The sequence below is a fragment of the Dendropsophus ebraccatus genome, chromosome 2, assembly GCF_027789765.1.
Source record: "Dendropsophus ebraccatus isolate aDenEbr1 chromosome 2, aDenEbr1.pat, whole genome shotgun sequence".
Classification (NCBI taxonomy): Eukaryota; Metazoa; Chordata; class Amphibia; order Anura; family Hylidae; genus Dendropsophus; species Dendropsophus ebraccatus.
Genome location: NC_091455.1, coordinates 78072648 through 78099743, shown reverse-complemented (window position 1 = coordinate 78099743; position 27096 = coordinate 78072648). Strand labels below are relative to the sequence as shown.

General features: G+C 37.6%; 1 protein-coding gene across 1 annotated transcript in view; it reads right to left on the bottom strand.

Annotated features, from left to right (window-relative positions):
* The window catches only part of DOK6 (docking protein 6), a 310121-nt gene that overhangs the window by 197990 nt on the left and 85035 nt on the right, over positions 1-27096 (bottom strand). Inside the window, exon 2 of the mRNA XM_069960119.1 lies at positions 10518-10625. Within this exon, the coding sequence (XP_069816220.1) occupies positions 10518-10625 (108 nt within the window). The remainder of the gene's footprint in view (positions 1-10517; positions 10626-27096) is intronic.

Here is a 27096-nt window from a genome sequence, read left to right as displayed (position 1 = left end):
CCCTTCCTTGCTGGGATGGGTGCAGTCTAACATCAGTCTGGCCCCCAAGGGGTTAAGGGGGATGCAATACATCCACCCTTAACCCCTTGGGGGCCAGATTGTAAGCAGCGATCTGTAAAGATGCTGCATACTGTAAGGTGCACAACACCGCTCACAATGATGGGTGTTGTGCTCCTGTTTGTGTGTTTTTTGTGTGTTTCTCCCTTTTTGTTTTTCAGATATCGGTATCAATAATTTAATTTAAACGAATCCATCATTGTGCAATTAAATATATTGTCAAAAAATAAATATATATATAAATATACATTTATTTATATATATATATATATATATATATATATATATATATATATATATATATATTTATTTATTTTAACAGTATATTTAAATGCACAATGATGGATTTGTTAGAATTAAATTATTGAACAACGAAAGGGACTTTATTACAACGAAAATGTGTTTTATTAATTAAATATATTAACCATGAGAGGCATCGGCATTACTGCAGAGGATCGCAAACTCCGGTAATAGCGATTCATGTAAACTGTTTCCCTGCTTTCCCAGATGCATCCAGAGGTGTTTGCATCACTTTCTAAAGAATTTATTTGTTATTTTTAGTTAAACCAGATATCCAAGTAAATGACCGTATGTTTTCAGCCGCATGTCTATTTTTTCCCACGCAGTGTGAACATAGCCTTAAAATGAAAAAAGTGAAAAAAATCAGGTGTAAGTGATTATACGGGACATAGGACACAAAGTTCCTTAGACCCAGTAGGGTGGAAAACAAACATTTGACAGTGGAACCAGCAGCAGTAATAGTACTGTATTGGACCCAGTGTTGTTAAGAACAGACAATTGACGGAGGAGGAGGAGGCAGTAGCACTTGATTGCACCCAGCCCAGTATGGTTGAAAAGAGACTATTGGAGGAGGCGGCACCACTTGATTGCACCCAGCCCAGTATGATTGAAAACTGAATATTTGAGAAGGAGGAGGCAGTACCTGATTGCACCCAGGCCAGTATGGTTGAGAACAGACAATTCACGGAGGAGGATGTTCAGCCTGGGAGTGGTGGCCTGGGAATCCTCGCTGATGATATTTTTCAGTGCACTCTACAGAACACGGACAAGTGGCATGATGTTGTTGATCCCATAGTCATGCCTGCTCACAAACAGAGCCGCCTCCTCAAAAGGGATCAACAATTGGCAGGACATGTTCGAAGAAACCTGTGCACTATTAGGCTTATCACATGTGCCATACAAGGGGTATGGCTCAGCCCTCCCTGCTGCACTGCAGAGACAATGTTCCTCCCTTTGTGGGGTACAACACTTGCCACCGTTAGTTGACCTGGGGTCAGCCATTCATATTTTTCCATCTCCTCCCTGATGGTCTGGAGGAGCTCCTGCCCACTGTGGCTCCGTTCACCCAGGCTCACCAAATGGAGGACAGCCTGGCAATGCCAGGCCTGACATTATTGGTAAGACCCTGGGGCAGGTTGGACTGCAGTCAAAGCGGTGGATGGTTGCAAGCTGGTGGAGGCAGAAATTTTGCAGAACCGGCCCCCTAAAGCACCGGGCAGGTGACAAGAATGGGCTAACTTTCTGGTGGTTTTCTGGGGGAATGTTGACCTGACATCAGCACTGGGGTGCATGGTCTTGGACACCAAGAATCCCAATGAGTTGCCAACATTTTTCTTCAAAAAAATGCAGTGATGGGCCTTTTTTTTTCTGGGACAGTGATGGGACTTTTTTTTTGGACTGTTTTTTTTTTAAACTTTTTTTGTTGCGGCTAAACAGGGTTTTCCTTTTTTTTTCAACCTTTATTGTAAAGATATGAACTAAGATTTTCCCTTAATAAATTCGATAAGCTTGAACACTGACGTTGCTTTCATGTGTCTTGGTTGATACTCAAAGACAGCTGTCACATTACATTTTTGATTAGGCAGCACCCAGGCCTCACCCTAACAGGGTTTTTTTCTTTAAAATATGTGAGAAAATAAAGAAAGCCCCCAATGAATAGACAGGCAGAACCTTTTTTTTTAATACTGTCTATTGCCCTCTCTAACATCATTGACAGTTTGAAGTCTTTTGTGGTAGTTGTGGATGATGCTCTTTATTTTCTCTGATGGTAAAGCTGCCCATTCTACTTGGCAAAAAGTCTCCAGTACCTGTAAATTCCTGGGCTGTCTTGCATGAACTGTGTGCTTGAGATCTCCCCAGAGTGACTCAATGATATTGAAATCAGGAGACTTAGATGTCCACTCCAGAACTTTCAATTTGTTCTGCTGCAGCTAATGACAGGTCAACTTGGCCTTGTGTTTTGGATCATTATCACGTTGATAAGCTGATGAGTGCACATTTGCCTCCAGTATTTGCTGATAATATGCTGCATTCATCTTTCCTTCAACTTTTACCAAGTTTCCTTTGCCTTTGTAGCTCACACATCCCCAAAACATCATCGATCCACCCCTGTGCTTTACAGTAGAAATGGTGTTTCTTTCATCATAGGCCTTGTTGACACCTCTCCAAATGTAACGTTTATGGTTGTGGCCAAAAGTGTGATTTTGGTCTCATCTCTCCAAATCACCTTGATCCAGTAGTTTTGAGGCTTGTCTTATGCTGTTTGGCATATTGTAGATGCTTTGTGGCATTTGCACCGTAATGGCTTTCTTCTGGCGACTCAACCATGCAGCACATTTTTCTTCAAGTGTCTCCTTATTGTGCATCTTAAAACAGCCACACCACTAGTTTTCAGTGTCCTGGATTTCAGCTCATGTTATTTGTGGGTTTTTGTTTGCATCCCAAAAATTTTCCTGCCAGTTGTGGCTGGAATTTTTGTTGGTCTATCTGACTGTGGTTTAGTTTGTACAGAGCCCCCGATTCTTTATTTGTTAATCACAGTTTGAACACTGATGACTGGCATTATCAATTCCTTCGGTATCTTTTTGTGTCCCTTTCCTGTTTTACACATTTCCACTACCTTTTTCCATAGATTCGTTTCCCCATGACTCACAATCCAGAAATATCAGTGGCTGGATAAAAGATGCAAGAGTCTGTCTGGAACCCAGAAACTCACTCAGCTTTTATGCGCACATGGATTATAAGCAACACGGTAACAGAAGGGGAAATTACCTTTAGTAGCCATTCAAACTCATTTATGTCAACTTCTGTGCATAATTATACAACACCAAAAGAAATATGCCATATAAGCACAATAGCACACCAAAGAAAATGTATATCAATAAATAAAAGTACTTTATTTTAGCAGGTACAATATTACATGTAAATAGTCTCAAAGCTAAAAAGACTTAAAAATACCAACATATAGGTACCCTTTATGGTACCAGCCACAATGACACACCCATACAAATTTATTATACACCCTGTTGAAAAAAGTGCAAGTATAATATCCCTACAGCCAGATGCAAAAGGTAAACTCTAAACCATATGAATCAATATAAAAATAAGTACCAGTGTTAGAATATAAAGTGTAACACAAGAAAGAGTCTGTGCTGCAAAATAATCAGAAATAAGCAAAATGTCACCAGAAATAATAAGAGAACAGGGTGAAGATGAGGTGTCAATAACAAGAGCTCTTGTTCTTGACACTCCATCTTCAGCCTGTTCTCTTATTATATTTGCACTTCATCAACAGGGTGTATGATACATTTGTATGGGGGTGTCATTGTGGGAAGTACCATACTGGGTACATCTATGTTGGTATTTTTAAAGGAGAAGTCCGTCCAAAAGTATTTTTTAATATGGTGTTACTTATGGAAAGTTAGACAAATTTCTAATGTACATTAATAATGGGAAATGCACATATAGTGCTATTTCCCTTAATTTATTAGATCATGGAGTGTTAGAATTCTCTCAGAAACCGTGACGTCACGACGAAGGGTTTAATTCCTATGGAGTGTCCAGCGGGGGGTGCACTATATATAGAAGTCAATGGTACGCATTGACTTCTATATATAGTGCGCCCCCTGCTGGACACTCCATAGGAATTAAACCCTTCGTTGTGACATCACAGTTTCTGAGAGAATTCTAACACTCCATGATCTAATAAATTAAGGGAAATAGCACTATATGTGCATTTCCCATAATTAATGTACAATAGAAATTTGTCTAATTTTCCATAAGTAATAACATATTAAAAAATACTTTTTCCCGGACTTCTCCTTTAAGTGTTTTTAGCTTTGTGACTATTTACATGTAATATTATACCTGCTGCATAAAGTACTTTTTCTTATTTATTGATAAGAAAAAAATCCTTAGTGTGCTATTGTGTTTATCTGGCATATTTCTTTTGGTTTTTTTATAATTGTGTATTTATTGATGTGCTAACAATTAAGCACCTAGGGGGAGATTTATCAAACATGGTGTAAAGTGACAATGGCTCAGTTGCCTCTAGCAACCAATCAGATTCCACCTTTCATTTTCCAAAGAGTCTGTAAGGAATGAAAAGTGGAATCTGATTGGTTGCTAGGGGCAAATGAGCCAGTTTCACTTTACACCATGTTTGATAAATCTTCCCCCTAGTCTTAAAATTGGGCTGTGCATGTTTCGTAAGCTTATCTAGTTTTGTGAACAGTATGTTATAAGGCCAAAATGACCAGGGTATGTCAACTTTTCATCAGGGTCATTTGGATGTTTTTGATTGTCATTATGATGCACAAAGAGAAAACACAGTAGTTTGACAATAAATGCTTCCCCCAATAATAATGCATCCCCCAACCACTAACCATGAGTGGAAAAAAAGTTTTGATGTTATCATTGATATTCTCTAAAAAAAAAAAAAAGGACAAGGAAGCAAAAATTCTACTGGGGTAAACTTTTCAGCACAACTATATCAACACCAGGGTATTAATTCGTCAAAGTGAAAGACGTAAACCATGCATGCCTTTCTAGGGGTTTTTAAGCTGTCTCCAGCTTAAATGAACAGGGAAGGGGGATACTCCTGATGGGATTAGGGGAGTGACCCTCCCACCCTCGCTTTGGTCACTCCCAAAAATACTCACGCTAATGGTGCATTCACCTATCACTACAGAGCTGCTGTGTAAAACCATCATCGGATCTTTATGCCACTCAGTACTATGTAGACTTTGGTAAATACAGAGTGTTGAACTAGGTAATACTGTACAGAACTTTGTATTATCCGCCCCATAGTACTGAAAGGTGGCTAAAAACAGCTGTGCATCTGCTGTGGGTTTTAGGCAGCAGAAACCACCAAGCAACCGGTAACCTGCCTTTCTGCAATAGATAGCTGCTGGTAGTAGCTTTAGAAGTTTCTTATATCACGTTTAGAAGACATCTTCCTCTGTAATATATATTCCATCAAGAACTCTTCCAATAGCTTTAAACCACTCAAATTACCACAAGAGCCATTAAAACCTCACACATAAAGTACCCTATAAGGAACAATTGTGCGAGCTCTAAGTACCCTTGTAATATCTTTAAAAACGAAATAATGCACAGCCAAAACCCAGTGACTTAGTATAATGCACACCCAACGCACAGTGACTTGGTATAATGTACACCCTGCACCCAGTGAATTGGAATACTGGACACTTGTTTCACGGTTCCCACGGACAACCACCCACAATGTACCCTCCTATGCTCTCCTCTCTGGTCCCTATCTCTCTCCATTTCTCTAACTGCTCTGCTCTAAATCCCTGCTGCAATCCTGTTCTCAGCACACACAGCCGACTGCCCATCTTCAGGAAGTAGCTCACCCTATATAGAGGGGGAGGGGGAGGTATTGACAACACAGTGGGGCTTGCAGGTGATTGGACAGAAACAAGGGATTATGGATAATCCCTTGCTCCCGCCAAGTAACAAGACTGTAAGATAACATGTGTGGCCGCCATCAAGGCTGCTGTGTTTAGCATATTTTGAAATAATTTGTGCATAATTTGCTTTGCAAAACAGAGTGAATTGAAAGCGCGATCCACAGCGAATCTTGATTTGCCAGATTTGGTATTTACCGATCAGTAAACTCATGTTAACATGTCATTAACACCAATGTTTCTGAATGTTTTAAAGCCAAGTCACCCCATGTGATGAGATGTTCTAGCCAAGTATCCACGTGGATGCAGTTAGTTATAAACATTTACTAAACATTTATTGATCACACTGATATCATAGGCTCTGTGTATAAAGAAAAAGGTTTCTTACAGGGTGTGCCCAGACCGCAGTTTTTCCATAGTCTGTAATGTAGCACATTATTAGGCTATGTTCACACATCGTAAAGAGACCGGCCGTTCCATTCCGGCCGTTCCAGATCATCCCGGCCAGTATTTAAGTACTGTCTGGATGATCTTTACGGCCACAGTGTTCTGATGTGGACGCATCAGCACATGCCCGCATCAGAACTCCCCGGAGCCGCTCGCTTTATTGTGTGAACTGACAGGTCTTTCTGCAGCCACAATTCACTGAATTGCGGCCACTGAAAACTGACATGTCAGTTATTTGCAGGTCTGCATGGGATCCCGACCAGAGCATATACAATGTGTATACGCTCCGGCCAGGATCCCATAGCAGATAAGGCAATGTTCCACTCCGCATAAAGTACAGCCGTTGTTACGTAGTGTGAACATAACCTTAGACCCAAAATATTGCTGTGCTTTATGACTATTTTAATGTTCTACGCTATCTTCTCACTTCAGGAACAGATCTTTATTAGCAGTTGTTTATATAACAAGATGTCCGACTTTGCCCGATATGTTCCTGGAGTGGGAACATAGCCTAAGGCTGTGTTCCAAAGCATCTTTTTTAGATTTAATAAAAACTGTTATCAATAAAATCCATGATCATTATTAACAGCGGTTGTTATAATTAAAAAAAAAAAACTGCAGGCATATTATCCTTATTTTACTGTGTGAACCTAGACAAAGGCTTATCCCTCAACACACTATACATTAAACATACAAGTCATTTTTTCCCTGTAGTCACCTCCCAAGCAGTATAACTTTTTTATTTTTCCATCGTCATAGCCATTTGAAGGGTTATTTTTTGCAGGAAAAGTTGTATTTTTATTGCTAACAGCTGGATTAACAAAATATTGCAAACCTAGTGTTTTTAAGCTTTTTTTAAGCATGTTAAACTGACCATAGATTACAAGATTACAAGCAGTTAACCAATGGCCATTTAAACCTTCGGCTTACACACTACATGCAACACTTGGGAATAAACAGAGTAGGCATCTACAAAATGTGCTTTAGATCCTGAGTTACTATTTGATTTCTATTGTAGTAAAATACAGTAAGTAGACTAAATAACTGTTTATGAAATATGCAGCATTTGTTCATCCAGACTTAATAGTTCTAGTATAGAGTAAAATCTGAATATTTTTACTTAATCCCCAATGGCTCGGCATGTGCCTGTATTGTGAAGCTGATATTTTGGCTGTAGACATCAGGTTTCAAACCGGCAATAGATTGACAACCGATTAGTCACCCATTAGTCATGAAACTTCTAAGTGATACCACTAAATACATTTCAAACTATAAATATAAACAGATGCAGCAGACTTCAACAATAACAAAACAGAACATCTCTTGGTTCTTTTCCGTGGTTGTTTTGTATTTTTTAAGGTCTTAACCATTTCCTTTTTTTTAGTTTGGTCAACCAAAGTCAGTGCATTAAGTTCAATTTGTTCACACAATATCTTTTACATTTGAAAAGACGTCCGTCATTTTGAGTCTAAAATAACAGACGTTATTTAGCTGCAGATAACATTATTCTATTTTGGGGTTACTAATTGGCCTTTGGGGGGGGGGGGTTCATTGTCTCTATTGAATCTAATAGTAAAAACGGAGAAAGTACGGTGACAAAAGAAAAACTGTGTGTAAACAACTAATAAAAAACGTCCAAAAATAGGTAAAAAAAAGTTCGTTATTCAATACATTGTGTGCATTGGACGTCCGTCTTTCCATTGACTTCAATGCATTGCCATTGCAGTCAGTAATTTCGCGGCAAAAACAGACGTTATTTTAAATATCAAAATCGGCCGCCTTTTCTCTATTTTTGATGTTGTGTGAACATTGCCTATTCCTATCTTTACCCTTTATGACATAACAAGAAGACTTTTATTATTGGTCAAAAAATTAACAGCCTTACCGGACAACAAATTAACAGCCTCACATCATATCAAATTATATCATACCAACCTAGCATGTCAATCTTTCAAACTTCACATGTTCATGCTAAAAATGATGGCCGTCCAAGAAAAATCACTGTAAACATAGCCATAGGTTATAGGAATAATACTTAAAGGGATACTCTAGAGAGAAAATCAATGTCCCCACTACAGGATTTTATCAGAAAAAGGTGGCCGTCTTTTATTAATGATGGGCGCAAATAATGAATATGATCATTATTTGCGGCCATCATTATCAATAGATAGCCACCTTTTCTTGCTATATGATGGCTTGTTCCCATAAATGGAACATAGCATCAAGGTTTTATTTATTTATTTTTATTAATACTTTCCCTCAATAAAGTTATATTACTTTGTATTGCTTTGTATTAAAATAAAAAGTGCACAATTCTCTTTATGTATCAACTTTCATAGATAGCAGTAGGAGTGACACAGGCCCCGCTGCTGCCACCAATGTTTGTGTCGGGAACTGCAGGACTGTCTAAGCCTTGCAGTTCCCAGACCCCTGCTCTAATCATACATTATGTATATATAATATACATAATATATACATATATAGATTCATTTTATAAAGTTTTATCACAAAACAAGCAATGTATTAAAAAAAAATCCTTTACTCTTCAGAGTAAACTTTAAATTTTAACATTTTGGCATACTTTATTTAGTAGTTTGCAGTTATCATTTGACTCTGATGGTCATGGTTTATGGTTTTGGTTTTATCTGCCCTCTTCAAGTAGGGAAAAAAGTTTATCACTATGTCACTGGAGTTGGGTACTTGGGAGCAAGGGTGCTTAATCATTCTTTAATCTGCTGGCACAACCACTCTATTAAAGCCTCATTAAGGCTTTGTTTACACAATGTTAAAAAAAAAGAGAAAAGAAGTCCGAATTTCTGTTTAAAAAGACGTCCGTTATTACCGGGATTTACCTGAATGCAATGTGATGCATTGAAGTCAATGGAATGACAGATGTCCAATTCCCAAAGTGTATAAAATAATCAATATTGTCTGTGCAGACATCAAAATAATGATCATGTCAATTATTTTCGGACGTCTTTTTCAAACAGCGGACATTATTTTTTGTTGTTCACACAGTCTTTCTTTTTTCACCGTCCTTTCACCGTTTTTATTATTAAAGTCAATGGCTTTAAAATTAAAGACTCACCCAAAGGCTATGTCCACACAGCGTAAAAAAAAATAGAGAAAAAGCGGACTCTTTTGCAATTTAAAATAACGTCCGTTTTTTGCCATGATTTACCTCACTGCAATGCAATGCATTGAAGTCAATGAAAAGACGGAGGTCCAATGCACACAATGTATTAAATAATGGACGTTATCAGAGCGGAAGTCAAAATAATGATCATGACAATTATACTAGGATGTCTTTTGCAAACAGCGGACGTTTTTTATTAGTTGTTCACACAGGTTTTTTTTCACCGTTCTTTCTTCGCTTTTACTATTAAATTCCATGTATTTTTCAATTAAGACGCATCCAAAGGCCAATTAGTACCTCAAACTAGAATAATGTACAAACAGCTGTCATTGCACTAAGGAAAGGCTATACAGGTAAATGACGTCCGTTATTTTAGACTCAAAATAACAGATGTCATTTTAAGCTGAGCTAAAAAAACATTGTGTAAACATAGCCAAAGGCCAATTTTTCCACCTAAACTAGAATAATGTACCAACAACCGTCATTGCACTGATGGGCGTCAAAACAGCAAAATGACAAACATCATTTTAAAAAAGGTTGTGGGAACATAGCCACACTGTTATGGAAAAATACTCCTCATTAAAGAATAAGAAGACGGTGAAAAAAAAATTCATAACCAAATTTTAGTACAAACTAAAATAAATATAAAAATATTTATAACAAAGTAAATGCATTTTTGGTACTATTGTTATTCAGATCTAAAGTATAGTTTTTCATATCATTTCAACCCTTTAAAGGGAACCTTTCACCTGGGATGCGGGTGCAGAGCCGGACGACCCCCCGCTGCTGAAACCAGTCCAGGGACAGAGATATTGACGCCCAAAGCTGAGCGTGCGCTGTATGCTATCAGCAGAGATGAGTCCAATGCCCATAGAGAATAAATAGAGCCGTCATTCTCTATGGGCATCGGACTCATCTCTGCAGCGCACGCGCATCCCTTCCGATGGAGATATCTACATCCCGGGACCGGTTCCAGGACCGGGACTTGCAGGAAAGGGTAAGTATCCGGGGCTGCAGCGGGGGAAGGGCGGGCGGGCTCTGCATCCGCGTCCTGGGTGACAGGTTTCCTTCAATATGTATTCAGATTAAACTATGCAACTGTTAAAAAAAAACAAAAAACACCAACCTTTATTTTAATTGAAACTTACTTTATGAAATGTCCTAAAGTAGGCTGCTTTTTCATCTGGGAATTTTTCTAGCCTTCTCGGTCCTTTACTTGAAGCTTTCTTAAAAACTAACCAGCAGCGTCTATAAATCTAAGAATAAAAGTATAAATCAATAAATTCTGACTAAACATTGATAAAAATATAATAGTATAGAAAAACATAAAGACCCTTTAACAGCACAACAAAAATATTACTTATAAAGTACTATGTGTGTTTCATTGAGATACTTTTGGGTTGCAGGAACTTTTTATTAATGTATTGGCTCTTGTTTCACTCACTTCGCCTTTGTGACCCTCCTACAGAACGTTAACATTCCTCTACAGTGTTGTTTTAAGCACAGTCATTACTAGAGATGCCTGGACCGTCGGACTTATGGTCCGACAGCATCTGCACTTGATCGTGATGCCTGTGATCCCGGGTGCATAGTTGCGATCCCAGAAATATGCGGCCAGGATATTCCAGGGAATTCCAGATCGATTCCCTGGAATATCCGGGCCGCATATTCCCAGGATCGCAACTATGCACCCGGGATTACAGGCATCACAATCGGGCGAACTGCTTTCGGACCAAAAGTCTGAAAGGTTCACTCATCTCTAGTCATTACCACTGAATTTTATCATTATTTTCTTTTCAACTGATCAGATCTGATCAGATCCATGCTGTATTTTTAGCAAAATGGAAAGTGGTTTAGGAACCATACATACTATAGTAAAAATAACTTAAGTATCTGTCGTTATAACTTTCAAATTCTAAACCAAAAGTAGATGTGATATAAAGCAAATTTGTAATTTACATTCATTATTATTATTATTATTATTATTATTATTATTATTATTTTGTCATGATGAAAACATGGCACCTCCAAGACTCAGAAAACAGGAAGTCCTGTGTATCTCATGCCATCTGAGCGCCCACAGAGAAGGCAGTCATGTCATTGATGGACACATTGAGCTGTGACTCTCTGTACTGGCTGGAATTCCTGTATTTAGTCTGCTTTTTATTTTTCTTCGAACCCACACAAGTCTAAAATTCTGCCTTCAGGAGACTGGAACTTGATTGGTAAGTTCAGCTTTGATAACAACAACAAAAAAAAATGCCAAACTTGCTTTATTTCACATCTGGCCAAACGGGTACTCTGGCCAAATTGTTTAATAGTTCATGGGCAACATGTAAAAAAGCAATATAGATGTGCAATATACTGCAATATTAGCTGTCCCTTACCCCGACTGAATATTTTATAGCCCAAACTGGTCCCTGTCCCTTCCCACACATCAGCGGCAGGTGCCATTTGGGGCATTAACTTTGTTGCCATTTGGAGCAGAAAGCTAAGGCCATCAATAAACACACTCTAATCTGTGCTGGAGTACAGGAGCCTGTTAGGGAGGGCAGTACTGCTGGACTAAGCATGGAGGCTCAGGAGTATAGGAGTTGTAGGCATTAGCAGCGCTCACCCAGTTGCTAATGCAGGAAGTGGACAAGACACAAAGGCTCTGCCAAGGAGAGGACCATGGGATATAGGAGGCTAAAAGAGTTGAAACATGAAAAGACTTTTAATACACTGGTGAGTGAAACCCTATATCAGTGCTTCTCAAAGGTGGGCTTGTGAGGTGGGCCTCACCAGTGAGGCGCCCCCTAGTTGTTGATAAGGCCCGCTGAGGAGCCAGTTTTCACAAAGTAACTATAGATCTGCACAGTCCTTTTTCTTCTTGCAAAAATCAGCATTTTAGCCACATTATTAACTTATTTTGTAGTTGCTTTATTAGTATTTAGAGCTTGGGACATGGGTGAAAGGTATCCTAGCATTATTTTCAGCTTTTAAATGGACTTTTACCACTGATAGTGAGTAGAGATGATCGCACAGGGCCGAAGGTCAGGTAAGTACAAACCTGAACCTTCGGCATTTGACTCCCGCGGCTTTCCCGGTCCGTGGGGAAGGTGAAGACAGCTTGAGTACCACCTAGAAAACAGGCATACAGCCTAGGTATTAGGCTGTATCCCTGTTTTTCAGGCAGTACATGGCTGTTTCAACCTTCCCCATGGAACGGGAAGGCAGCGGGAGTCAAATGCCGAAGGTTCAGGTTCCTACGAACCTGAATTTCGGCGTATTTCGATCATCTCTAATAGTGAGGCAAAAGCATCCTCTTGGTCGGTCTGGTGAGGCCTAGGCATTGCCTTGGTCTGTTGGGTGCGGATCCAGTAGAAAAAGTTTGAGAAGCACTGCCCTATATTGTTCTAAGTAGGGATGGTCCGAACCGAGTTCGGTTCGGGCTCGTACGAACCCGAACCCTCGGTAATGATTCCCGCTGTCTTCCCGCTCCGCGGAGGGGGCGGATCCAGCAGGAGGACCGCCTGGAAAACTGGGATACAGCCACAGCCATAGGCTGTATCCCAGTTTTCCAGGCGTTTCTCCCGCTGTATCCGCCCGCTCCACTGAGCGAGCAGACAGCGAGAATCTGCTGCCGAGCGTTCGGGTTCATACGAACCCGAATCTCGGCAGGTTCAGACCATCCCTAGTTCTAAGTTTTATATATATATATATATATATATATATATATATACTGTAACTTTTTTTTGCTTACCCTGGCTAGATAACGCCTGTAAGTTGCACCTTAGAAGAATATTATCAATGTTTGTTCAAACTGTACTATACTGTAAGTTATAAATGCTACTAACATAAATGATCTCAACATGTTATAATTGTAAATATCATTTTTTTCATTATTTTTATTATTTCTTTTGAACAATGTTGTTTAGACATAGAACAACTGAGCAAATCCCATAGTAAAAAAAATATCTTTATAAGGTTTCTGCATTCCTTAAAGTCGGAAATCTTGTGGACAAGAAACAAATGGAGTCCACATCTTAAAAATTTCCATCCACCATTATGCACTGGAAGGACAAACAGATGGGTTTAAACACTAATTGAGTTTATTTTTTCTTCCCACATGTCCACAGCAACTAAGCTCAGTGGGTCCTTTTTGTTTTAAATAAGATCAAATTGCTAAGTCACTGGGTTAGAAAAAACTTTAAGTTTTTCTAAATTTAAAAGTGTTAGGCCATGTTCACACAATGTATCTTTGCAACAACAGCCGTGATTTATCCAGAAGTTACGTTCTATGTGCATGAATGGAACCCCGTCTGGAGCGTATACACATAGACTGACAGGTTGGTTCACACAATGAAGGGCCGCTCGCTCCATTGTGTGCAGCGGCAATTTGGGATGCGGGCGCACACAAATGCGCCCGCATCCGATTTCAACAGAAATGAAGATCACTGCAGTAATGGCTGGGATGATCTTCTCTGACACTTGTCGTTCTGTGAACTATTAATACGTAAAACTATAAATACATAAATAAAACTATAAATACATAAAATTATAAATACAACTATAAATACATAAATAAATTTATAAAAAACATAAAATTATAAAAACAACTATAAATACATAAATAAAACTATATATACATAAAACTATAAATACAACTATAAATACATAAAAAAACTATATATATATATATATATATATATATATATATATATATACATAAAACTACAAACAGATAAATAAAATTATATACATACATTATAAATACATAAAACTATAAATAAAACCACAAAACCATAAAATTATAAATACAACTATTAATACATAAATATAACTCTAAATATATAAAACTATAAATGTACTATAAATACTTAAATAAAATTAAAAATACATAAAAGCACGAGCAATTTAAACTTAATTTTTTTTATAATTGTAAGCATCAGAAGACAAATGCAAATGGATATTGTAAATTCAGGCAAAAGATAAAAATTTCAGTACCTTGAAGGGCAACAAGGATGTATTGGTAGAAATGTTTGGTAGAGATTGGTAGAGATATTGGTAGAACATTTTATTATGGTTTTCTCTAGCTTTTGTGTAATGAACAATTTTCCAAAATAATTTCTGTGTTAAATACTTTTTAGATTTTAGGGTTTCTGCATGCAGTTATTCCATAGAAATTTCAGTGAGTACTTAAAATGGATAAAGATCTGTTCTTGCCATGTAATGGCTACACGTATTTAAGCTTTTTTAGACTTGTTAGGACATAAGCACATGGGCATAATGTGTGTCCTTGTCTGGTGCTATGCCATGGCTTCTCAGAACCAAGGGCAATACGGGGAAGTCCAGCCCGGAAGCTCCTACTAACTTCAAGTCCCATGTCACTTCTTTTTGTGCGTGCTTCCCTAAATGCCATTGAAGTCAATGAGAGCAGGGATTTTGACAGTCACACTTTGCATTGTGGTTTTTGATGGTTTCCACATCAAAAACCACATGGTAAGCTATGTGGATACACCATAAAAGAACCACAGCTCTGACAGCTGTAGTGTAAGACTCAAAACCTAAGCAACTGTCTATCCATCATAAAGACACAGTGGTCATTTAACTACAGTGGTTACAAAACTGAACATTAAATAACACATGATTGAATCAAAAAATGAAAAAATGATGGTAGAATTTTAAAAATAAGTATTTCAAAGACTGACAGTCAAGAAGGGTCAGGCATGGGAGGGGGAAAGAGGAAGTATTACAGCTAACTGAAGATCAGGAGCTTAGGAAAGCTTCTTCGACTCTGCACTGAAGAAAAAATTATTTTTCTATGTTCTGAGCGCACAGCAGGATATATGAAAGGTACATTGTGTCTCCTTGACCTAACAGCTAACAGTATCAGCAGAGTGGGACATGAATTGTAGCTGACAGATTTTCTTTATAAGTCAAATTAAAGTTATGAAGATAGTGTAAAATTGCCGTCTTGGCCGCTTTTTGGCTTTCCAACCACTTTCTGCACCCATAAATAGGCCAGAAGGGGTAGATAAGTCCTTGATCAACAAATACATACTGTATGTCCCCGAAGTGGGACCGGCATCTAGGGGATTTTTAGGGCATTGTCCATGGATATGCCAGTAATATCCCAGATGGTGATGCCCCTTTATGTACATACATCACTTTAACACATCATGCAAAATAACTAATGTTTTGTTAGGATACATATAAGGATGGATATTTTTTTCTCATTTTAGTTGTCAAGTAAAGTTGTAAAATAGATTTTAGAAATTCCAGGTGTGAATTAGCAAACACTTATAGAAATTGCAAAGTTTTGATACAGAAATTCCTTATTATTTACATCACAATAAAATCGCTTACATCCTATTCAAACTTCTACACAATGAATGGCAGATAAAGCATCACAGCTGCAAAACAGAACAAAAAACTATTTCTTCTTTTACCAAAGGACACAGAATATAAAAACATAATGCCAACCAGGTGCTATGTTCTACATCTTACAGTTTTTACATTTTGTTTTATGAAGGTTATTACAACACACAATGTCTCACTACAAATGCACAAAGTAGGGGATAAGCAGCTTATGGATCCCAGAACCTTCAAGCTTACATAAATATGGTACAAAACAAATATTACCATGCAGTAGATTCACCCAGTTATCACATTCTTTTATTTAAATTAAGAAAAGCATATAGAAAAGAACTAATAAGTTTTTTTAAACATTTGAAAAATTAAAGGACAACTCCCACATTTTTTTTTCTTAACACACATTACAAAGTTGTTATATAACTTTGTAATGTGTGTTAGTCACCTGTCTGGAGCCGTTCCGCCTCTTTCTCTCCCCCCCCCCCCCCTCGGAAGTTAAAAAAAAAACATAGTTATGGATTTACTGCCATTTTGTGATAATGTCGTCACAAGCGGGGGTGGGCCTGGTCTTCCTCTGCTTCCCCGTCTTCCTTTACAATAAATGGGAGTGAAAAGACTGCCGATGGCTGGAATGCATCACGTGGCTTCCAGCTTTCTCAATTAAAAGGCGGTTCGGCAGATTTTTTACTCTCATTCATGCCGTGGGACCGCGGAAGTGAGGAAGAAGATGAAGATGCGGATGGGTGAATTTTTGAATGGCGATCGACTTAGGAGGCATGGTGAGTATAGGGTCTGTGTCTGTTAGTGTTTTTTTTTTTTTTTTTTTTTTTGCTGACGCCAGAGTTGTCCTTTTAAATGAAAATGAATTATTTCAAAACTAGACAATCTTTACAAACAATTCTCAGGTTTTATTAGACCCTTTACTACAAATATGATTACTGATAATGTATACAACTGAATAACATATGTACTGTAATAAAAGAAACATACAGATAGCAAACCTTTATACCTCCAAGGATACATAACATACCATAGGAATAACCATTCCATTAGTTACTGCAAAGGATGAATTTAGTTTTAATTTTACAAAGATATTTTCTTACTTTTAAGATTCTCTCTCTGTAAGTGGCTGAAGTCATAGGTTTATTTAGTGTCCATTAACGCTGCAGTTAAAGATGAACGAAGCAGATGAACAGATCTGGCAAAGTAGATCCCGCTGTAAATTTGCTTCATTATGCAGAGCAAATTCACACAGATTTATTAAGAATTCGCAAAAAACATGGCGCCACACATGTTAGCTGTTTGGAGCATTACTTGGAGAAAAGAATTAATTATAATCCTTAGTGTCAGTCCAATCAGCTGCAGGCTCCTCTGTGATGTCAGCACTTCCCCCTCACCCTCTGTATAAGGTGGTTCATTAATGGAGATGGCCAGTCTGCTGAGAGCAGGATCGCAGCAGGCAGAGCAGGGCAGGGAGAGACTAACAGAGCAATATAGGGGCATAGAGGAGGGAAGGGCTGATTGTGAATAGATTGTGGGTGATTTTTTTGTTGTCGCTGTCAATCAAATATCTAGTTTACCAAGTTACAGGAATTCACTGGGACCAGTGAAGAAACAGTCCATATTATTCACTCACTGGGCACTGGGTACTGTAAACTACTGTAAACTGTGATTCCAATTTACCGGGATCATTGAATTGAGCGTGCGCATTACATAATCAGTCGTCGCGCTCCACTCTTACTGTTTTCTAAAAATTAATTTTCATTAGTGAACTGAGTGTGTGCCTCACATAATAATTGGTCGCACTCCACTTACTTTGTTCTAAAAATTTGTGAATGTCATTTTACGCTGCTAATTTACCAATATCCACTGCTGTCCTGGGAGAAAATAGATGTAACACCACTGTTCCACCGATGTCCACTGCTGTCCTGGGAGAAATTGGATGATTGACTAGCTGATTGACATTTTTTCAAAATTGTGATTTTACAATTTTTAGCACTTGTACAAAAACATGCATTAACAAAGTAGTTTTTCTGTAATAGTCCCAGTTACTATTGTTTGGGTATTTTATTTAAATTTGTTAAGATTCAATTTGTGAATATTAACGAATTTGACCCCAAATCACAAACCTTGCAAAACAAATTTTTGGCTGCTCCGTTCATCTTTAGTTGCAGTCATTAAAGCTCATATTTCTTTCCTCCACAGATTCCTCCCTTTTCTCCATGAACATTCAACGGAAGCCGGCCACAACTCACGATTGCTCCCTCTACCATTTTTGTGCTCTCTCTGTCAAGTGCTATGCACAATGTCAAGGCATTTAACATATACATCAGTAAGATAACGGGCCACGTATTTCCTGTCTTTGTCGTTCATGCAGGTGCTATACACTGGACGAGTTGCACATGCACGCTGAGTGTCCCAACTGAAGGTTCAGTCCCTCAGTGCTCCTATGGTGTATGGCGAATGTGCAAATGTAAAAAAGAGGAAGTTTGCGGCCCATAATCTTACCGATGCATACACAATCTGTTTGGGCAGCGTGCACTGCCCTTGATAGTGGTGGTCAAGATGGTGCAAGTAGCAAAGATGGCACAAGCGCGAGTGGAGGCCAGCCTCCACTGAATATCCATAGAGAAGAGGGAGGAAGACATAATGGTGAGGCATGCCAGAGTGCGGCACAAGCGCTCCTTTTTGACTCTTGATTACAGTGCAAGAAAGGAAATTGTCCAGCATCGCCTCCACTAACCCCTAAGGAAAAAGTAACTTGCTAACTAGGGAGCTGCAACGTAATGCACATTGTAAGCACGTCAAATCGGGACGGGTGCTGACAGATTCCCTTTAAATAGCCTCAGAATTTTCTGAAAATTCTGTCATGGCTTTAGATTAGACATGAGCGAAGCGGGTTCTGGTTCGAGTCGATCTGAACCCGAACGATCAGTATTTGATTAGCGGGGGCTGCTGAACTTGGATAAAGCTCTAAGGTTGTCTGGAAAACATGGATACAGCCAATGACTATATCCATGTTTTCCACATAGCCTTAGGGCTTTATCCAAGTTCAGCAGCCACTGCTAATCAAATGCCGAAAGTTCAGGTTCGGATCGACTCGAGCATGCTCGAGGTTCGCTCATCTCTACTTTAGATTTTTCTTATGCTTATTGTCATTTGACACTGGTGTACATGTGCCAGGATTTTTCTTGCTTCTTTGCTTGACTTAATGGAAAATCAACCAGAACATTAGAAAGAGAATTGTAGACCTCCAAGGCTGGTATATACTTGGAAGGAATTTCTAAATGGTGTGAACAATACAAATCAATCCAGGAATGAAAAGCAAATGATCCAGTGAAGAGGCTGGAGAAACAGGTAAAACAAGAATTTATGTCAACAGTAAAATATGTCCTCTATTAAGATGGCACCAAAAACCATAGAGATGGGAAAAAGCCACTGCTCAAAAACTTCAATAAAAATGACAGGTTACAGTTTGGGGCTGGGTTCACACTACGTATATTTCGGTCAGTATTGTGGTCCTCATATTGCAACCAAAACCAGGAGTGGATTAAAAACACAGAAAGGATCTGTTCACACAATGTTGAAATTGAGTGGATGGCCGCCATATAACAGTAAATAACTGCCATTATTTCAATATAACAGCGGTTGTTTTAAAATAACAGCAAATATTTGCCATTAAATGGAGGCCATCCACTCAATTTCAACTTTGTGTGAACAGAGCCTTTCTGTCTTTTCAATCCACACCTGGTTTTGGTTGCAATATGAGGACTACAATACTGACTGAAATATACGTATTGTGAACCCAGCCTGGAAGTGCACATGTAGTCAAAGTTCTTACTTTTTAAAGAAATTGGCCATTATGACTTTAATAACATATGAAGGAAAAAGGCTAAGGCTTGCAAGCCAAAAAACACAATCCAAACCAAGAAGCCTGAAGCTTGAAGGGGTTCTTTCCAGCAAGATGGACTGGTGCATCTTGCACAACATTGATGGCAATATGAGGAAGTAGTGTAGATACTAAAGTCAACTCAAGACATCAGACAGGAAGTTAAAACTTGTAAAGAAGCATCCACCACAAAGCTGTGTAGAAAATTAATGAGCGGAACCAAAAAGCACTGAGTTTCCCCGCTGTTGTCATGATATTGATACATCATACCAGGCGGGGAACGAATCCATTACATTCCTTCCCTGTCCGTAATATTTGCAAATTTACGATCGTGTGAATGCCCCCTTACTGTGAGATGTTTTACAAAGGCTCCCCTAAATATTTGAAACAAATGATTCAATTTTAAGGCAATTCTAAATCTAATCGCGTGTATGTAAATATCTGAGCCACAGGGCATGTGATGCTAGAAATAAAAGCTGAAATAAATCAATGACTCTTCTAACTGACCTAATAGAGGAAATGCGTACTAGGTTTAAATGTCAGTAGTTGAGTTGTAATGATTTACTATCACGGAAATCCTATGTTTAAGCATCCTCCTCCTGCCAACAGCGCTACAACCACATGTTTATTATGTATTTGCTTATTAATGTCATTTCAATGAAAGTGTTAATCCACAATGAAACAATAATTATACTTTAGTTTGTAATACTAGCGTTTTTTTTTCTGCAATTCAGCCCTGCTAGCATGGGGTTGTGACACAACACTGCATACTTGTATTGTGCTTCCCCCAAGCATATGAATAATTATGCAAATTACATAAAAGTATGTACTGTAGCTATTTGAACATAATAATTCAGAACTGTTCAGTTAGCATGCTAGAACAACATCTTTACAAGCAGCCCAGAGTAATAACATATTTTTATTGCTTCATGTCAACAATGACCTCCTGAAATGATTACAATTACCATTTAGAATGAGAGGAAAGAGACCTAGTTCAGAAACCTTTACAGGCATATTAGCCAAGCTATAAATCAAGCTTACATATCACAAAAAGTAGGAGTTAAAATAAGTCAAGAGTTCAATCGGCCAATGATACTCCTGTAAATATCACACATAATGGCCTCGCCGCGTACCTCATTATAACCTTTTTTTTTTTTAGGATGCTGCGACAGAATTACTGATGCAGAGTGTTTTCCCAGTATATTTACTGCCGCTTTAAAGCTTCATTATGAAAAGCTTTTAAAAATGTTGGGCTGCCTTTTTTCACTTTTAGTTGTTTAAAGACTATTCAGACTTTTATATTCTTTTTATTATTCTTTTTATTGTTCCAAAGCAGGAAACTATTGTGAATTGTCTTTTTTTGGGGAAAAAAAAGATCCTCTGATGAAACTGTGAAATCTGTTAGCGCTATACAAATAAATATTATTATTCTTATATTTTTATTATTATTATTATTATTATTATTAGAATAGGGATCCACATGGGAGTTTATATTCTCACAAGGTTCCAGAGCTACCCTACCTCTCCACTTATGCCTTTGGGCGTCACTGCCATGAATTACTTGTTGCCTGTCTTACTGATATATCTTATCTTTTCCTGGGCAGCAGCAAAATGATAAGACATTTTCATTGAAAATCTAGAGTTGCTTCATTTTGCATTCACAAAACAAATGAACAATACAGAAATCAGTGCATATGTGTCCATATCCTTAAAGGTATAAATTCACAAAACATTTGAAATGTTATGTTGTAAAAGTTTTGTTGGTTGAGGGTATTAGTATTCAGTGTTTCTCCTTGCACTTCCTCTAATCCTCACTTTATAGAGTTCTATTGTCAGTGTAACCTGATCTCAGTGAAGCTAAAAACTTATATTTTCTGTGCTTAACATAGACGTCTATTAGAGATAAGCAGACATGTCAAGGGGACAAGGGAATAGGGCCTATTAAATGGAGAATGAAGCAATATTCTCTAATAAGATATGTTACAAAGTTTCTAATGAATTTTTGATTTGTTTAAAGTTGTTTGGCAACTGCACCTTAGGAACTTTAGATTAAGTAGTTTAAAAAAAAAAAAAAAAATTATTGTATAATTTTTCATGCCAGTAGCCAGTAGTGGCTGGGAGTCCTATATGAATTCATATATCACTACCCAATTTTTGTGGTGGGTCTGTTTAACTCCCCATTTTTCTTTTTGTTTAATAAAAAAAAAATCTTCTATTAAGCTAATGTATGGTTGCAGAATGCAAACAGATCCTGCTGTGTATTATTCTCTTCCTTCTGTCTCTTTTGTACTATATGTGGGTTAGGTTTTCATAGGCGCTGTACAGATAAAACTCAGATATGTTTTACATTACATTTTTTACAAGTGGGTTGATTTTTTTTTTATTCTAGATGCATCAAGTGTCATAGAGGTTTTGCTCATCTCTAATAAACAATAATTTATCACATAGACAATGCAAATAGTATACCTAATAGAGGTGAACATAGTGTTGCTGTGGCTAATTGGTGGTGGTATGGCTATTTTCTGTACATAAATATTTTTGTGACCAGAACATCATGTACACTGCTACACTGTACAGAGGGATGTAGTGTCTGAAGAAAAGCTGAAAGTCTGTTACTATGCTCTTTATATTATTCATTATTCTTCTTGTCCTTGGCTGTTGTAGACTCCCACAAGCATCTGCTCGCCCCTTCTCTTGTCATACTACAAGGCTAAATGATATGCAATCTGACAGGAGGACTCTGTTCTATGTAACTACAAACAATGTGGCTTTACTGATTTTCTTTCAAGTTTATAATTACAGCTTATTTTTTTATAATAACAACATTTTACTTTAAAGGATCAGTCTTTCCAGGCAATCTTCCTCATCTAACTTTAAAGTTACAAAACAATGGTCCGCAGCACACCAGCATAGGTGAAAAAAAGTATTTATTGCAAAAAAGTGCAAGTTACAAGGAAGCAACGTTTCGATTTCCTCTCAAAACCGTTCTCAAGCTCCTTTAAAGTTAGTCACCGTGTGTAGTCACCGCTCTCTGCCTTGGAGGCGGTGCTCTGCAATGATGTCATTCCAGCCAGTCATGAATGAGTCACTTAACCACTTCTTTGCTGGGCCTGCTGCACTGGAGGCAGCCACATTGTGTTTGTAAACTGTAGGTGTTTCCAACACTTCTCAGCTCCTGGGGGTGGGCAGGTGTCGATTTGAGGTGTAAGTACTTAGTGCCTATTGCAGCATGGACTCCAAATAAAGGCTTGCCCCCCAGTGAACAGAAACGCCTAATTAACATATTATTACAACTAAAGATTACAGGAAAAGGCTTTGTTCACACAACATTTTTTTAGCTCAGTTTAAAATGACGTCCGTTATTTTGAGTGTAAAATAACAGAAGTTTTTAGAAGCCTGGCATCCCCTTGCACATTATTTTAAGCCATTTGGTTGTGGCTTAATTGAAAAATTCATTGAATTTAATAGTAAAAACGGAGAAAGAACGGTGACAAAATAAGAACTGTGTGTGAACAACTAATAAAAAACGTCCGAAAATAATGTTCATTATTTTGACGTCCGCGGCAAAAACATCTGTTTTCCAATGCATAGTGTGCATAGGACGTCCGTCTTCCCATTGACTTCAATGCAATTGCATTGAAGTCAGTTAAATTGCTGCAAAAATGGACATTTTTGACGTTGTGTGAACATAGCCAAACAGCATTAGGGATGGAGATAAGAAGCTCCTGCTATGGGAATGAAACAGCATATTAGATTTTTCTTAGTTTTAGTCTACTTAGATTCCCTTTAACACTTGAGACTATGTTTACTTAGTTACATACTTTCCGGAATCGCACTGCTTCTTTTCCATGACCTGATTAAAATAACTACTGAAGCTCTGAAAATAGGGTAATCTGGATATGAAAAAGCAATGACAGATTTGTTCACACTTTCCATGAATTTTATCTAATTCAAGGACTAATTTATCTCAGTACAAATTTGATACACTATTTGCAGGCGGAATCACTGAAATATATAAAATAGACTTCTCTCTAAAAAAAAAAGAAGTGTTTCCGTTCCATTCTGTTTGCTGGTTCATTCGGGGAGAATTTACTAATACTGTCTACAGCTAGGGCCACACTGCTTTTTCGCTGTCTGTTTAACATATCCTTTAAATGGAAAAAATAGATGCAAAAACAGATGGTAAAAAACAGATGCAGTTGTCTGCCATCCATCAAGATCTGTTTTGCATTAACTTACATTCTAAAAAAAGGATTGAAACTGATCCATTTTAATGTTTTAATTTTTAAGTGCCCACAAAAACGTGGTTGACCATGTTTTTCTATAAGTTAAAGCTAAACATTTAAAAATTGATCATTTAAACTAAAAGCAAAAATGTAGTGTGAACCTAGCCTAATTCTTAGACTAGGCAGTCTAAGGCTATGTTCACACAACGTCAAAAATAGAGAAAAGGCAGCCAATTTTGAAATTTAAAAAAGTCTGATTTTGCCGCGATTAAACTGACTGCAATCGCAATGCATTAAAGTCAATGGGAAGACGTCCAATTCACACAATGCATTGAATAGCGGTCATTTTTACCGCGGACGTCAAAATAATTGAATTTAATAGTAAAAACAGAGAAAGAACGGTGACAAGAGAAAAACTGTGTGTGAACAACTAATAAAAAACGTCCAATGTTTTCAAAAGACGTCCAAAAATAATGATCATGTATATGTTCAAACTGACGTTTTGTTTTTTTTAAATATAAAAATCATGCGCCTTTTCTCAACTTTTGACATTGTGTTAACATAGCCTTTCTCTATTTTTGACGTTGTGTGAACATAGCGTTAAGGTGTTTGTCCTTTATTCAAAGATGAAAGCTAGTATATATCTTGGGGGGGTTCTACTATTGCTCATGTTGGTATTTCATTGGCTGAAATACAAAAAGAGTAACTTGCATAGCACTAGTGTTTACGTATGTTAAGGAATGTAAACATCTCTATAGGCAAGATTTATCAAACACTGTGTAAAGTGAAACTGGCTCAGTTGCCCCTAGCAACCAATTATCTTCCACCTTTCATTTTTTAAAGAGTCTGTAGGAATGAAAAGTGGAAGCTGATTGGTTGCTAGGGGCCAACTGAGCCAGTTTCACTTTACACCGTGTTTGATAAATCTCCCCCTATGTGTTTAGAAAGTCAGTGCCATATTGTAATGGATTTACTAAGTATACTAAATATGACTTCCTTGACACAAGTGTCCGGCAGACACAGTATTTGTTATAATCTATGTTTTCCAAATACAGCTAACACAACTTAGAATCCTTTTTAATTTCCAACAGGACAGCTCTTCGATAATAATATAGAAAGCACAGAAATGGGAGTAAAATCAAGTCTTAGTTTAGAACCTGCTTCAAGTTGAGTTTTGGTTTGCCAAGTGGGCATTGGGCTGTGTTCATCTCTTATTTCTATTCTATCATAGCCTCCTTGTAGGGTGGTCACCTGCCCTACTTCTACCTTTATCACCCTACCCTTCCACACATTATCCATCTAGAATATGGTGCCCATAACCTGCAATGGGCCCATATTGCACATTTGCATGTCTCTAATATCATCAGCAAGCAAATCCTTTTTTTTCTCAAGGATTCATAGGAAATTTTATGATGAAAATGTTTCAACAAATAATGTATAACAGAGAGGCAATGCAATTCCTTTGGTTTTCCAATCTAATCTTCCTTTTCTGATGCATTAATAAAAAAAAAAATTGAATTGATACCAGTGAAATACTACAAAACCAATTACAACTTTTTCAGTAAAAACATCTCCGCATGCGACAAAGAAATATAATACAATTTCCACATCTATATCACATCATAAATTGCAAGCCCCTAAGATTAAAACTTCTAATCAATATAATAAACAAGAATACAGAGAAAATGGGAAAAAGTCTAGAATCCAAAGTGCCTCTATTTTGCTGCTTAAATTAATTGACATGCAGAGATTTTGTACATTCCCATTGTAATTGTAATAGTGTTCTCCGGCAGAATGATAAATGGGCAGTTACACTAGGCTTATTGAATAAATGCATTAGACCAAGAAATAAAATGTGATTCATGGCTCATTTTTACAGTAATATGATCACATGCATCTATTTGGCGGATTTTAATTGTAACAGTTAATTTCTTTGCTGGATGTGTATTAACCTTATAAAGTTATAACTTATATTCAAAAGGCAACATGTTTAGCTTTTCGTTACATAGGCTAAGTGTTACTGCAGACTTTTCGGCAAGAAATATGCTGTACAACAAACATAGCAGGTTCCACAGCATTGAACTGGTGTAATGAGCTGAAGGCATGGCTCAGCAGTGAAGGAATATTCTACCGCCGTAATGTCTTCCGTTACTAGCTCAGAGGAAAACACATTAGAACTTGATTACAAAACTTTACAACAGATGTATTACAGAAAGCTGCAAAATAGCAAGATTCTTGAAGAATAGACTCACCTTTAAACCTTCTAAAAATGACTACCACAACAGGAAACCATCTATTGAAATTGAAAAATAGGGCTTGGCATCTGATATTACTTTTGCATTTACATGAAGTAAACAGCGGAGAAGCACTAGCTGCTTGCTTGATCAACCACTGGTGAAAACAATGTTATGAGCTTTCTCAATCACGATGCATTCAAGCACAGTAAAAGAGGTTTCTAAAAAGAAAAATATAATAATAATAAATAAGGGCGACAGTCACTAAACATACAAAGAGCTTCCCTTCTGTACTCTCTCAAAACTCATACAGACAGCTGTTTATCACTGGTCACTGAAGGTTGGCATCAGATAGGATCTGTTCACATTACTTTTTCCTGTTGAAATATCCATTTGATAATTTTTATTCTCATATGGATTTGTTAACTGAACCATAGGTTCAATGGGAAGTCTGTAAGAAATAAAGTGGCCCTTTGGCTATGTTCACACAATGTTTTTTCAGCTTAGTTTAAAATGATGTCTGTTATTTTGAGTCTAAAATAATGGACATCTTTTAGCAGTCTTGCCTCCCCTTAGTTGAATGTCGGCTGTTGGTACATTATACTAGTTTGTGTTACTTATTGCCCTTTGGGTGTGGTTTAATTGAAAAGTCCATTGAATTTAATAGTAAAAACGGAGAAAGAACGGTGACAAAAGAAAAACTGTGTGAACAATTAATAAAAAAGTCTGCTATTTGCAAAAGACATCCGAAAATAATGTTCATTATTTTGACGTCTGCGGTAAAAACATCCGTTATTCAATACATTGTGTGTCTTGGACGTCCGTTTTTCCACTGACTTTAATGCATTGCCATTGCAGTCAGTTAAATCGATTGCGTGGAAAGATCAGACATTGGTAGACCTAAAATGTATAGCGTAACCTGTAAAAAAAGGCAAAACAAAAACTCTGTCTGATACTATGTTCACACATCTATATCATAAAAATTAAAGTCTGTCTGTCTGTCTGTCCTTCTGTCTGTCTG